Source organism: Mirounga angustirostris, unplaced genomic scaffold (genome assembly GCF_029215605.1).
Source record: "Mirounga angustirostris isolate CCGP_5_RB_7025 unplaced genomic scaffold, mMirAng1.0.hap1 SCAF_5, whole genome shotgun sequence".
Classification (NCBI taxonomy): domain Eukaryota; kingdom Metazoa; phylum Chordata; class Mammalia; order Carnivora; family Phocidae; genus Mirounga; species Mirounga angustirostris.
The window spans coordinates 58,692,660-58,708,606 of record NW_026991713.1 but is presented as its reverse complement, the minus strand read 5'-3'; the positions used below and the strand labels follow the sequence as shown (position 1 = coordinate 58,708,606).

The following is a 15,947-nucleotide window of genomic DNA, read 5'->3' as shown; positions in this document are numbered from 1 at the left end:
TGTAGTCCCAAATTTGAATGATACATTGAAATTGCACTCATAGACATTTTACTTGAAAAAAAAAAAATATGTGTTTGCTGGTCCTGTCCACTGAAAATACCTAGAAAGGATGATCAAACTCATAGTATTTATCACAGCTAGTGCCCAGTTTCTTACCTTGATTCACCATTTCCTAACCAATGTAAGAAGGCTTCTTTGGAGAAATGACTCAGTCCAGTTCTAATACAGAAAAGTGTAGCATGAGCCTGGAAACCCTTGTCCTACAAGATGGGAAGGAAACAATCAAGAGGAAAAGTGTACAGTCCAAGAGAGAAGGGTCTACCCCAGAGCTAAAGCACTCCAAAGAGAGAGTGATGCCAATTTCAATCTCTTTTGAAATATTATGTCAATCACTAATGTGACCTACAACAAATATATAATTTATAGAGCTATGTATTCCTAAAGATACCAACAAAAATATACTAGAGAACCAACTCTGACTACTGAATAAAAATAAAGTAGGCGTTCATCTGCGCTTTTTCGTATAAACTGTAACAATGAATAGGCAAATGGTAAATGACAGATTAAGAACAGCACATAATGAATTAAAGGATCCAGCCATTGATCAACAATGGTAGTGAAGAATAAAAATGGAAAACAACTAAACACGTATCTCCTATTGAAAGTTGCAAAAAAATTCCCAAACTTAAATTTTTGCAAAAAAAGTTCCCAAACATAAACGTGGATTAAGCCCTGAATCTAAACAACAATTACAGGAAATCATGGGAATGAGCATGCAGTCAAGTGAGCATTACTGCACACGTGCCCTCCATGAATATAAGAGAGTTTCTTATTGCCTATTAATTGGGCTTTTAGGGTAAAAACATGACACCATTTAATTCTTGCAATGAAACTGATCTACAAGACTACCATATTATATACTTAAAATTGCTGAGAGGGTAAATCTTAAATGTTCTCACTACAAAAAAGAAAGGGTAAATATATAAGTGATAGATGTGTTAACTAACCCTATCATGGTAATCATTTCACAATACACAAGTGTATAAAATCAATCTGCACTCATACCCCAATGATGTTATATCTCTTCAAATTTACACAATGTTATATGTCAATTATATCTCAATAAAGCTGAAAAAAATATAAATGAAGTGGACAAGGGTATCACTCCCTATAATATAGAGCCACATCAGTCAAAATGTTCCTCTACTGAGTGTTCCTTTACTAGGTTAAATAAACACAGTATATACTGTCATAAATTTGAGTTTCTTCCATTTTTCTCCCCACTCTATTCTAATTCCCCTCTTCCAGTAAGTAATTTCCAAAAAATCTTGCATTCCAATTGTGATTTACTTCTGTATTGGTAACTATGTCATTATCTGATTACACAAACTGACAATTGTATTTTTTATGTTAAATGTATATCTTGTTATTTTATTTAGATATATAACACTTATTTAATATTAACTAGTTATGATATAATATGTATTATTAGTTTATATAATTATATAACAAATAACAAATTACATAACAAAAAGCCTTATTTTAACTGATTACATATAATATAATTTTTATTATCAAAATATTTGGGAAACATAAAGAATTACATTAAAAAATAATAATAATTCACTATCCAGAATTTCAAATAAACAAAATATTAGTATTTGGTGATATTTCTCATTAGAATATTAAAGATAATGACAAATAAATATAAAGGCCAAGTTGAAAAATAAGATGGGCAAATTGACAATGCAATTAAATATTGCTATTGTAATGAGGGTTAAATTAACGTGTGTATTGGTATTTTTTTTAAATGTGACCACAATATGTGCTTTGTAATAGTTATTATTAACTCAGAATTATGAAATAACCTTGCTTCTCAATGCTTCAACACCAACAAAGCTTAAGGATAAATAAAAAGGATATATTTAGAAAAATTTATATTTCCAGATGATTAAATATAAATTAGATTGTGAGTTTATTTTTGTAAGAAAGTAGGTTTCACAATAGTTTTTTATTACTCATAAAATATTAAGGAATTATGATTAATGGAAGTAATCATCTTGTAGAAGTCAACATTTTAGGTCCTCTGTGGGATACAAAGATGAACACAACCATTTTCAAGGGAGATTCACTATAGAGAAGAGTTAAAAGGCTACTGAGAAATGCAAGGATGGCTTCCAGAAATCCCTCATGGTCTGTAATATAGCACAGATCGGGCCTGGACTTGGCCTTGTTCCCAGGAGATCAATGAACAACTTTCTTTTGAGGTCAAAACAAGTAGACTTGGAAAATTTCAGCTATAAGCCCAAGCAGAGGAAAGCCATTCTAGTTTAAGAATCTGCACTCATACCCCAATGATGTTATATCCCTCTCAGTCCTCTCTCTAAATAGTGCTTTCTTAAATTTTTAGATCAACATTATTGAATAGGACTACCATATTATTTCCACATTTTTTAAGTTTTCTGGCATTTCATTTTTATTTCCTGAACTGTTTTCCTTTGAGTCATCAAAGGAAACCTAATCTAATCAAATAGAATTTGATTAGAGTGAACTTTGCTGGAGCCTGGCAGAGAAGCGATGATTTGCATTCTATTCTTCACAGCGCAAATTTGACTGTTTTAAAATATAAACAAGGTAACTGTCATAAATTTAACAATCAAAATCTACGGCACAGGATCTGGTAAGCGCTGTGAATTGTGCAAGACTGTTGAATCTCAGATCTGTACCTCTGAAACAAATAATGCCAATATATGTTAAGAAAAAAAAAAAAGAAGAAGAAGAAGGTAGCGGGAGGGGAAGAATGAAGCGGGGGATATCGGAGGGGTGGACGAACCATGAGAGACGATGGACTCTGAAAAACAAACTGAGGGTTCTAGAGGGGAGGGGGGTGGGAGGATGGGTTAGCCTGGTGGTGGGTATTGAGGAGGGCACATTCTGCCTGGAGCACTGGGTGTTATGCACAAACAATGAATCATGGAACACTTCATCTAGAACTAATGATGTAATGTATGGGGATTAACATAAGAATAAAAAAGAAAAAAGAAAAAGGGGAAAAAAAAATCTACAGCACAGGATATCCAGCACAGCTGGGAATTACCTGAATATGTTAGTACAAATAGACGACATTTTCTTGTATGTTTCTGAAATGTCCTTATGGATCACTATTCTCATATAAAAGATAAGTGTGAGGCAGAATTACAGGAGAACCAATTTTTTTTTCATAAAGCTAATAGCTCAGAAAGAAGAATGTTCAAATGGAAAATGCACTGGACAACAATCTGGGTGACCCAGCTGCTAATATCTGAGGCAAGTAGCTACTTTCCCAATTTGTGCTTCAGTGTAAAATAAAAAAAAAGATGCATGTCCCTTTAAGCTCAAAAATAAAAATATTTTTGTATGTACATTTCTAGCAAGTCACAGGAGATATCAAACATTAATGATTTTGATGGAATTACAAGAAAAAACAATAAGCGAGTAAGTGAATATGTTCTCTATTAAAAAAATAATAAGGCTATTAACTCTCTCATACAGTAAATATATACGTAATATACTACTATATAATATGTATATAACATTCTCATACTATTTTAAAACTACGCCCCAAAATATTAATGTATAAAATAAAATTAATAAATAGATAGTAATTTATTTGCTAAGAAAATCATTAATTGATTTCTTATGTCATAAGATGTATAAAAGTTGTTACTTTAGCTGTCTTTCACTTTTACCTTGTGATGGAATTAAAAGCATTCATTTCTGTTTTTAGGTGGTGGTATAACTAGTAAATACTTAACAAAAGAAAGAAAAAGGCACATTTTTAAAATTTTTCAAACATTATGTAATGATTTACATAAGTTGGACAGAGCAAGAAGTACTGACTTTATCATTTCTCAATAATGTGAGTTATTGTATGAAGATTAACAAACTTTTCCTGCTACATTTCAAATAAGAAAACTGGTAAATAAAGCAAAGCTCACAAATATGTACTACAACCAAATGCAAACAAGAGGATTAAAGGAAAATAAGATCAGCATGGACTATAGAATATATTTTAGAATTGTATCAATGATGGTGATATTGATCATCATGAATTACACCTTTCATGTCCTCCCTTTAATTCTCTCGCCACCTAAATACCTTTAAAAGAAGAAAAGGAGAGAGAGAAATGAACCACACAGCGATCACAAAGTTTGTCCTGCTAGGCCTTTCTGATGATCCTGATCTTCAGATTGTGATTTTCCTCTTCTTATTTATCACATACTTATTAAGTGTCACTGGAAACCTGACGATCATCATCCTAATCTTGGTGGACCCTCATCTACAGACACCAATGTATTTCTTCCTCCAAAACTTCTCTTTCTTAGAAATCTCATTTACAACTGTGTGTATTCCTAGATTTCTGGGGGCAATTATCACCAGGGATAAGACTATTGCCTATAACAACTGTGCAGCCCAACTCTTTTTCTTTATTTTCCTGGGGGTGACAGAATTTTACATTCTAACTGCCATGTCTTATGACCGCTACGTTGCCATCTGCAAGCCCCTTCATTACACCACCATCATGAACAGGAAGCTCTGCACCCTGCTTGTGCTCTGCGCGTGGCTGGGTGGGTTCCTGACCATTTTCCCACCCCTTATGCTTCTGCTCCAGCTGGATTACTGTGCTTCCAATGTCATCGATCACTTTGCATGTGACTATTTTCCCCTTCTACAACTGTCGTGTTCGGATACATGGCTCCTAGAAGTAATTGGCTTTTACTTTGCTTTGGTTGTTTTGCTATTCACTTTGGCATTGGTGATTTTATCTTATATGTATATTATCAGAACGATTTTGAGAATCCCATCTGCCTGTCAGAGAAAAAAGGCTTTCTCCACATGTTCCTCTCATATGATTGTCATTTCCATTTCTTATGGAAGCTGTATATTTATGTATGCTAATCCCTCTGCAAAAGAAAGGGCATCATTGACAAAAGGAGTAGCTATTCTCAATACCTCTGTTGCCCCCATGCTCAACCCCTTCATTTACACTCTGAGAAACCAGCGAGTAAAACAAGCCTTCAAAGATGTGGTCCATAAAGTAGTATTTTCTTCAAGTAAATGAAATATTTCTTCTGGGCGGGGGGATGAAGGACACTGTAAAGAGTAACTAAGTAAAATCCTGAAATTCCTAAATATCTGTATCGGTATGCTTCTTCTTATAGTCTCTTATATGCCACATTATAGTTAATTAAATATTTTCCCTGCTCATTTCTTCCAATTCTATACCCAAGTTTCTCCAATGTTTTGTTAATTGACTTATTTTAAAATGTGGTAAACTTTATTTCTCCTACAAAATTTTGTGGAAATGGAATGTATTTCTATAAGACATACTCTATAGCACAATGTGGAAAATACTTTTAATTCTGATAATAAATTCCCTAAAAGGTACATATAGTTTCAAATTAGTGTGTGATTTCTTGTGTGTTTTCAAAAGGTTCATTGGTGACCTCTTAATATTTTAAAAATCTACACTTCCTATATTATTGTATATTAAATTCAGTTCTTAGAAATAATAAGCAGTTGCGATTTGCACTTTAAATGTAGAGCTTTATATTTTGTGAAATTTAGTGCATATTACAAGATAAATATTGATCATGATACTGAGTACTATTTATAGAATTTCCATGTTCTCTATCATTTCTTTAAAAAATATTTATATTTGGGGTGCCTGGGTGACTCAGTCAGTTAAGCGTCTGCCTTTGGTTCAGGTCATGATCCCAGGCCCTGGGATCAAGTCCCGCATCGGGTTCCCTGCTCAGCAGAGAGCCTGCTTATCCCTCTCCCTCTGACTACCGCTCTGCCTACTTGGGCTCTCTCTCTCTGTCACTCTCTCTGTCAAATAAATAAATCTTTAAAAAATATGTTTATACTTGTTAAAGATTTGAAACAAATACAATAAAACTAAAACACATGCCACTTGCCTGATTCATTGAGCATCTTATTACAGTTATTTTGAAAATTTGTCAGATGTGCCTATATTTCTCTAGACTGCTAAGAAGGATTTTGTTTCTTGATTGGAGCATTTTTCTCTGTTTCTTCATGTTCCTTGTACCTTTTGCTGATAGGTACACATTTGAAAAACAACCGTCTCTCACAGTCTTGTAAACCTGGGTTTGTGCAGAGGAAGACCATCACCCTTCAATCCAGCTTCAGTCCACAAAATTTTGGGGGCCTCTCAAACCTTTTCCAAGGATGTGTCTTCTCAGACTTCCATGGGGATATTCCCAATTAGAAGATTTTGCCCACTTTCTTATTTTGATGGAGTTTGTAATCTCTTGCTCGCTCTGTTTCTGTCTGTGTTAACTCAGGTCCTTGAGGTAACATCTTGCCATCCAGATCCTTTTTGTTCTCAGCAGCCTACAATCTAGACCTAGAATATGTCAAGTGCCTTAAGATAACAAACAAATGTTTTTATTTTACCTTCACTATTCCTTCTGTAATGCTCTTCGTTACTTTATGTAGATCTGACTTTGTGAACTATATTATTTTCCTCCTTTTTAAAGCATTTCTTTTAACAATTCCTTCAAGCCTTGATACTGACAACACATATATTTAATTTCTGTTTGTCCAAAGAATTCTTTATTTTTTTTTATTGTCAACTCTCTGCTTATCTTTCCCTTCTGTTCTTGCATTCCATCTACTTTATCCACTAGAGCCCTTATCATATTAATCAGAGTTGTTTCAAATTTCCAGTCTTATCATTCTAACACCTCTGCCATGTCTGGTTCTAAATCATTCTCTGCCTCTTCAAAAAAAATGTTTTGCCTTTGTTTTGCTTATACTGTTTTCTTGACACCCAGACAGGATGCACTGGGTAAGAAGAACCAGAGCAAGTAGACCTTGAGAAATGTGATGGTCAGGCATAGGGAGAGGGAAGCTTTCTATAGTCCTATGGTTAAGGCTCAGTCTCTTAGTGAGCCGAGGCCTCTGGGCTGCGAACTTCATGTATGTTTCTCAGCTTTTTCTCCCCACTTAAGTAGAAGGAAGTTTAGAGTGGGCTGGAGTTGGGTATTTCCCTTCTCCCACATGGAAGGCTAGAGGGTAGTCTAGCTGGGTATTGCCTTGTCCGGGGTCAGTTAAGCTCTATAGTGTCCCAGCAGATTAGGCTCTGGTCAGCTATATTTCCGTGAGGGCTGGCTCTCTTAAGAACACAGCACTCTCATGGATTTCAAAATGGTCCCTTTCCTCTTCCCCTGAAGCACAAGGTGATTTTTCTGACATTGCCCATCTGAATCTGGTTGAGCTCTTGGAAGTAAATCTCACAATATGGTGGAGGTCTCATATATCTTGGTCCCCCCAGAGCTTTTAATTCTGTGAGTTTCCTCACTGAGCCTCCACAAATAGTCAGTTATACTTCAGGTTTTCCTACTCTAGCACTGAACCCTATGGCAGTTTCTGCTCATGAGCCTCTGCTCCCTGAAACCTTCACTTCTTGGGTTTATCTGTCTGATTTTCAATCTTGAGGGCAGGGATTTGCCTGCTCTAAGGATCTAAAACAGTTGATTTTTCAGGCTGTTCATCTTTTTTCTTATTGTTAGACCCAAGTGGTGACTTGCGACTTCTTATATGAAGAACTGCAAACTGAAGGTGTCATATGTCTTAGAACACATTATTTTTCTGTTTAATCTCACATTTCTATATGTTCATTGCATTAATATTGATCTGTCTCAAGCTACTCCTTCTTACAGAAACAGAGAGTTCCACATATTATGTTTTATTTAATTTGTTAAAAATTTGCATTGTTAAACCCATTTTAGGAATGAAGAAAGAAAGGCCTTTAACAATTTTCTAATCTGACAACGTGAATAGATAACAAAGCTTGAATTTAAACCTATCCCTCTTGGATCTAAAACTCCATTAAAAAAAATCCTTGCTGTATACTGCCTCCCATTGATATTCTTGTATATTATAGGCACTTATGTATCAAACTAAAAATATTTTTTGGATGTTTTAAAGCCCTGAAAGTAACAAACTTATGCATATATGAAAATTTTAATAGAAATTAAAGATATCTGTTAAAATATCTCTTTTTATAGATATGCTGGTTATACTGATTAGCTGTGATATGAACAATTAGATCATCACCCTCAAATTACTTTGATCACATAATTTATTAAATGCTGTGGTTGAATCAGAATAATTTAGAATATTTAACAAACAAAGAATCACCATTTGGGGGCAGCTTTTGGTGAATATGTGACTTAACAGAAAAGTCAGAAAAAGTTGAAAGTACACTTTTGTATAATTTCATATTCGAAAAATGACTAAAAAATAATGGATCAATAGTCTATATTACTTGGTATAATGGAGTAAATTTGCTGATTAAAAAATGGCTTGGTGTACTAAAAAAAGTTCTGAACTGAGAGACAGGTTACTTTATTTATAACTTTCAGCATATTTTCTCTCATTTGCTTGACCTTGATTTTTTGTAATCGTGTAGCAATGGAAATCTTATCTATTTTGATTCCATTTTATCCACAGTCTTTGTATACTAGTTAAAGATAGCAGATCCTCGAAAGATACTTGTTGAAGGAAAAAAATAGTGATTGATTCAACAGACTGCTTTTTTTGTCATTTCTGAAATGAAACAGAAAGAAATCAGAATTGTAAAATCCTGCCAAGTTCCTAGAATTTATGTTTCCATTCATTATGGGGTTAAACTTAGCACATCTTTCAAATGGAAAGGGGACTTTCTGGGTAGTAGATGCTTCTCCAGAATTAACACCATTAGTATGATAGGAGAATGACTTCAAGTGATTCTTGGAAAAGTTTGAATAGTTCAATGAATATTTAATCCATAGTTTTTCTTGCCTTTCAATGGGAAATCACTGAGCACTGAACTCTATCCCATTCTTTTTATTGTTCTATATTCAGTGTTTTTGAATAATGTATTTGATACCTACCAGCTTGGAGAGCCACTTTTATGGAGACATTTTAGTATATGATAAAAATATAATGTTTTCATATAAGATTAAGTTGTCCCAGTATTTTACTCAGCAAAAGAAGAAGTGGGAGCCTCTATTCTTGAGAGAAATCCTGACAGGAAATTCAGGAAACCTCTCCCAAAAACTTTGCATATTTAGTTATTTTCTCATTTAGATCATATGCAAAATATTCCATATGCTTTTGGCTTACTTCTTATGCCCTTTCTATCTCTTTGGGCATTATCCCAAAAGTTTCTCATTCCAATATTGGTGCAACTGTGGATAACATTTATAATCCTTAGTGTATTTTCCTCAAGGCCCTTGTTGGTACATTTGATTCACTGGAGTATGTGCTGTGAGACATGGGCATGTATGGTAAATAAAACATATGCTTTATGCAGGGGAAAATCTATATAGAATCTTTGTCCAGAAAGGCCCAAAGTAACTCCAAATCTAACTTCTCTTCACTATTTTGGCTCCCATAGCTGCAAAGGAAAATGTGTAAAAGAATATTAGCTACAGAAATAAAGTAACTGCAATGTATTGGGAAAGACTGATTTTAAAAATACTGAATCTCTTCACCTAAAACTGAAATAGTTGTCAATTTGCTTTTTCTTATCATCTCAACCAGCTGATGCAGTCATTTGTGTGACAAATAGAGGTAAGATTGTAAAGTTGAAGCCAATGAAAAATCTTAGCACTCATTAATGCTTAACTCAACTTTTCATCGGAATACATAGAATAATCTGGTTTTGTTATGTTATCTGTATTTATCAAGGATTATGAAAAATGAGCATGTTACATTTCCTGTTTGTCATAATAATTTATTCCTCTATTAATTTTCAGAAAATTATTGTCTCTGAATTTGATCTTCCTCATTGAATACAGGTTTAATAAGTAGTACATGCTCTGGTTTCAGGCAGAAAGAGTTAGGAATTCCAATTCTACTACGAACTAACTTATGATGTCTGATCTAGTTTATGATAATCTCTTTCATTGTCAGTTTCTTCATATTAACATAGATAACTCATACCGAGTAAATGAGATAAGTGCGTACAGTCTTTCTTTGTCTCTTAAATGAGTGCCCTCAAAAATGGTTTTTGGTGCTTAAAGTGGGGCTGTATTCCTCAAACGTGTTCATTGATTTTATTTGGGGGAAAATAAAGATAATAAAAACCACTGTCTGGCAGTACATTTTATACAAATTTTGTATAATTTAATTTTACTTTTTTTTTAATTAACACTCATGATTATTCCATGAAATATTATTCCCATTTTTTAAATGAAAGAAAAGCTAAAATTCAGAGACAGTAAGTAACTTGTCCAAAGTCACAATACTATAATGTGACTGAGTTGCATTTTTAATCCATTTCTCTTTGAAAGCAAAGCCCACAAGTTGCCCCAATATCATTCATTATAAATAAATATTAAGTCCTGATGTCATATGTTTTTTAAGAATTCCTTTCCTTTTTAAGTTAAAAATTATCCTCAAATATAGATACCTAGTTTACAAACTGAGATAATCAGGATATAAGTAGAATATCTCTATGAAAACCTACAGATTTTGAGAGTAATTTACATGATTACTGCTTTTCCTTCATTATTCCTATTCTTACTGGTTGGTGCTTTGATCTGACTTGGAATTCAAACTCCCCCTTTTTATTAGGAAAAAAACAAGGTAATTTTTTTTTCCAGGGACTCAGGGAAACAAGATTCTGAACCAATTTTAGAAACACTCTGAGGCATTACTAAAGTAATAATCTGAAAAAAAAACCTAAATTGGTTCTTCATGAGATTTTTTTGTATTCAGTCACCATGAAGTTCTTGCATGACATTAGTTGTCAACAAACATAGTCAGGAATGGAGTGAATCATTCCAGAAAAAAAATTAGTGGCTCTTACAAAACCGAACTGTTATTCAAAATATCACATTAAACCAATATTCTGTTCTCTTCTTTGACAAATTAGCCTAACATATAAACCTAGAAACCAAGAAAAAGAGTGTCAAGTGAGAGAGAAAGATAGAGAATTGGAAAACTGTGTACTAATTTATAGGTGCAAATTTCCTCGAATATATGTGTTCTTTAAGGAGTTTTAAGAAGAGAGAATTTAGCACACAGAATTAAAGAATTCTCTCTCTTTAAATTAAGAAGAGAGAATGCAGAATGATAATGTTAGTTTCCAATTATATTGTTGAACCATGGGGCTTTTTACTGCTTCTTCTAATTATTACAAAAATAAGGAAAACAATCTCTTCATCTTTAGTAGGCCTCTAAAAATTGTTGTTTCTTTAAATTAGACAATCTGGGGAATGATATTGTTCTTTTTTCAAAATTCATATGGAATGGCAGAAGAGTCCTAAAAATCATTTCCAGTTATTTTATTTAACACAATAGTAAGTACCTCTTTATAGAATATGTTAATTTTTACTTTCAATGAATGACACACGTGATTCAACAATTAGATATCCATGACAGAGTAGAATTCATTGAAAAGAAAAGGACAAATGGGACTACAAAGCTTGTGAACATAAGTTACATGTGACTAGGTAAAGGAAACGTGGATAGGTAGTTAGGAAGGAAAGCTTGAAATGATGTTTTAGAGTCTTGGATATATTTTTCATCACTCTACCAAAAACATCACAGAAATAATTTACAGATCAAAGAGTGTACACACAGTGTTAATTATAGAGGATTGTTCATTGAGAACAATGACTTTTATGATTGAAATATCCATCATACACTTGAATTGCCATAAGTTTGTTTACAAACTATGTCATTATGATGTCTGTTTCTCTTATAAGTGCTCTTCAGCCTGTTTCCTCCAGTCCTTGAGAAATAGCAAAAGAAATGTTCATTTCTTGTGACTCTCACATGCTTTCCCAGTAGGCACTATCCATCTCAGCTGGAATTTGCCTTAAATAATCAACAGCAATATTTTTTGCTAAACAGTGAAGTGAAAAGAGAACTCAGGCAAGTAAGGGGAAAAAAGAGCAAGAAATTTCACAGTATTATGATGCATTATATACCAATAATCAACAATTCTACATCTTGAAACTAAATATCCTATTGCAAAACTTCTCTCATGATACTAAATTGAACACTTTACTATTTAATGAGAATGCACAGAATGAGGGATATGATAATGGACTGGTTTGATTTATTGAGGAAAATTCAGCTTCACTTTAAAATACATTATATTATTATTGTTATTATTCAGGAAAAAATATAAAGGGATTTCATGTACTGTTTCATCATATACTCCAAGGTGTTGACAAAATAAAGCTTCTATAACTGAATGCTCATGTAGATAAAAGGAAAAATATAAAACTATAATATGGGATTGAAAGCAGAATTCATATATAAAGAGTAATACTGGGTGCCTAGGTGGCTCAGTTGGTTGAGCAGCTGCCTTCGGCTCAGGTCATGATCCTGGAGTCCCAGGATCGAGTCCCACATCGGGCTCCCTGCTCAGGGGGGAGTCTGCTTCTCCCTCTGATCCTCCCCCTCTCATGCTCTCTGTCTCCCATTCTCTCTCTCTCAAATAAATAAATGAAATCTTAAAAAAAAAAAGAGTAATACTAACAACATTTAGATAGAAGAAACTCTGAAGGAAAAAATGTTTGGTAAAATAATTTTAGATATAAATACATTGGTTTCCTTAGCCCATGAATATGTAGATGCAGTCTACTAAATTTCTACCCTGCCTTCTCTCAACTCTGTACTCTTTAAAGTCTGAGGACATTGTGTCAAAGAATTCATTAACTGTGGCTTCAGGTGAGGCATAGGAGGTTGGAAAAGAAGAGTGTGAACCAGAGAGAAAACTTGGGAATTTTTGTCATAATGTTGAAAATTGAACTTCAGTGACTCAAATTTTGGTCACATCCCCATTTGAGTGACCTTTCTCCAAACACATCGTCTTTTCTATGTTATACTACTAAATAATAATACAGGGAATTATGTGACAGAAATGAGGAAATGAGACAATTTCTAGTTGGAAGAAGGACAAAGATTTTCCCAATGGGAAGGGAACCCTTCAGGGAATTACTCTTAAGAGTCAACAGGCAGCATTTCTATTCCAGTTATCAAACATTCAGAAAAACCTAGGTTAAAATTCCTGTTCTTCTCATTGAGGGTACGTAATGTGGATAAGATTTTTAAAAATATTTTTAGATTCAGTTCCCAAAATGAGAAATAAGGATTTTATGAAGAAACATTCTATGTAAAACACAGAGTGTAGCACATGGTAAAAATTTACTTTAAACATGTTACCTACTTTTATTAAGTTGTCTTAAAGATCTCACAAATTAATTAAATTAAATTAAATTAAATTAAATTAGTTTACTTCCAGAGATAAATTCCAGCACTACCCATATGTAATCCCCTTTCTCTAATCCTTCCATTTGTGTTTTCTCCTCTAGTTTACACAAGAGAAAAAAAAAATGAGAAACTACACAGAAATAACAGAGTTTATCCTCCTGGGATTATCAGATGACCCACAGCTTCAGGGGGTGATCTTTGTTTTTCTGCTCATCACCTACATGCTCAGCATCACTGGGAATCTGACCATTATCACCCTTACCCTGCTGGATTCCCACCTCCAGACTCCCATGTATTTCTTCCTCAGAAACTTCTCCTTGCTAGAGGTTTCATTCACAACTGTCAGCATACCCAAGTTCCTGGGCACCTTGATTACAGGAGATAAAATCATTTCCTTTAATGACTGCATGGCTCAGTTCTTTTTTTTCATCCTCTTGGGAGTCACTGAATTTTGCCTTCTCACCACCATGTCCTATGACCGTTACATTGCCATCTGCAAACCTCTGCATTACATGACCATCATGAATCCCAGAGTCTGCATACTCCTTGTCCTTGTTTCTTGGTTGGCTTCATTCTTAATCATATTCCCATTACTCATGCTGTTCATACAGCTTGATTACTGTAAGTCCAATGTTATAGACCATTTCACCTGTGATTATTTTCCCCTGCTGCAACTTTCTTGCTCAGACACAAAATTCCTAGAGATAGTGGGCTTTTCCTGTGCTGTGTTTACTTTAATGTTCACTTTGGCATTAATAATCCTGTCCTACATATATATCATCAGAACAATTTTGAGGATTCCTTCTGCTAGTCGGAGGACAAAGGCCTTTTCCACCTGTTCATCCCACATGATTGTCATCTCCATCTCCTATGGCAGCTGCATTTTCATGTACATTAACCCAGCAGCAAAAGACAGAGTGTCTCTGAGCAAGGGAGTTGCTGTGCTAAACACCTCAGTAGCCCCCATGCTGAACCCCTTTATTTACAGCCTAAGGAACCAGCAAGTCAAGCGAGCCTTCATGGACAGGGCAAGGAAGATTGTATTTTTCTCAAACAAATGAAAAAATAAAAGTTTTGTCATAAATTAGAGGCATAATGAAGAACAAGTAAACAAAAACCAGGGCCCCTCGAAAGTCTATGAATATCCACATAGTCTCACTAGAGTTTTATTTCATTGCTTATATTTCTATTGCCAGCAGTATACTGAGGATATTTGAATATATATATTTTTTTTTCCATTTAAATTCCAATCCCTTTCTCATGCATTGCCCTTCCTTTAGCTAGTCTTTCCACTCTGTAACTATGAGACTGACCTCATTTCCTTCTTTTAAATATTTTTAAATTCCAATTTTTCCACAATGATTCTTATAAAATTAAGAGACAGAAAAAGACAGAACAAAAGCATAAGAGAGAAACTGTTTTATGACTTCATCAGGAAACACACTTTCTAGAAATTCAGAAAATATTAAGTCATGTTTAACATTTTTAATTTACTATACAAAGACCATAAATATAGTCATGGCTAAGAGTTATAACACTCTCTTACTTTTTCTGGCAATTTTGATATAATAGCTTACACATACAATTCATTTCAGTGCAAATGATGCAAAACCTTATTTGTTTCATAATACACTTTGTTCATTGAAAAATCATTTTAACAAAAATCAGTTACAAGCTCGCTATCATTGTGTTTATTCAGTACTATACTGGAGGTTCTATCCAGGGCACTAGTAAAACAAACACAAATACATTTAGGAGCATTGGAAAGGAAGAAACAAATAAGTCTTTCTTTGCAAATAACATGATTTTCCTGCTAAGGCCTTAGTGCATTTACACTAGGTGGTTCTTAAACCAGACACACTCCTCTCCCAGATATCCACATGTCACCTCAATAAGGCCTCCCCCGATGACACTACAGAAAATTATAGTAGCTCCACACTTCCAAGGTTTTTCAGTTTTCTCTTCCTTTACAAAATAGTTATTAATTTATAAAAGACCTTATAGCTTACAAATCAATCATGCTTATTGCTCAGTGTCTGTATTCTCTAGCATCCCTCACCCCAGGAGAGCAGGGATCTCTGTCTCCTCTGCAGACAAATGCTGTGGTCCCAGCAGCAGGGTGCAGGGCCTGCCTATACGCTTCCCAAGAGCCAGCTGTGCTTGTGTCTTCTCAATTCTGCGTTCAGAAAGCCCACATCTGTAGCTTGCAACCTGCCATGGGAGGGACTTCACATCTTAGAACAGGATCAACTCTACATTGCAGCCCTCACCTCCACCCCCTGAGAGGCAGTTGTTAGACATTGACCAGAAGTCACTCTCCTCCTCATTTAGAACCTGCATCTGCCATGTAGTGGGTATTCGATAAATATTTTTTGAATAAATAAATATGTTTGAATAATTTAGAATGGTTCCAGTGTCCTAGCAATCAGAGCACTAACTAAATATTTTACCCAACTTAAACACGTATAATAAGGTACATAACACTGAGTTAGCTTTTAAAACAGTGTTCAAATAAAATGTGCATTTTATCATAACTAGACATTTTGTATGACAAAGAAATAACTAATTGAATATTTTCTAAGGCATTTGGTGTTCATTTTCCTCTTTTATTTTACATTAGGCCTTTGACAACTATGTAAAAATCAATTTATTTGATGTGTATTGAT

The 15,947-nt window shown here is 34.2% G+C and overlaps 2 protein-coding genes across 2 annotated transcripts; both read left to right on the top strand.

Annotated features, from left to right (window-relative positions):
- The first annotated feature begins 4,165 nt into the window (after positions 1 to 4,165).
- Positions 4,166 to 5,101, top strand: LOC123838684 (olfactory receptor 6C3). The gene has a single exon (XM_045867663.1). It carries the CDS (start codon positions 4,166 to 4,168, stop codon positions 5,099 to 5,101), a length of 936 nt encoding a protein of 311 aa, XP_045723619.1.
- Positions 5,102 to 13,403: 8,302 nt separating this feature from the next.
- On the top strand, positions 13,404 to 14,342 carry LOC123838678 (olfactory receptor 6C1-like). Its single transcript, XM_045867650.1, has one exon. The coding sequence runs from the start codon at positions 13,404 to 13,406 to the stop codon at positions 14,340 to 14,342; it is 939 nt and encodes a 312-aa protein (XP_045723606.1).
- The last annotated feature ends 1,605 nt before the right edge of the window (positions 14,343 to 15,947 follow it).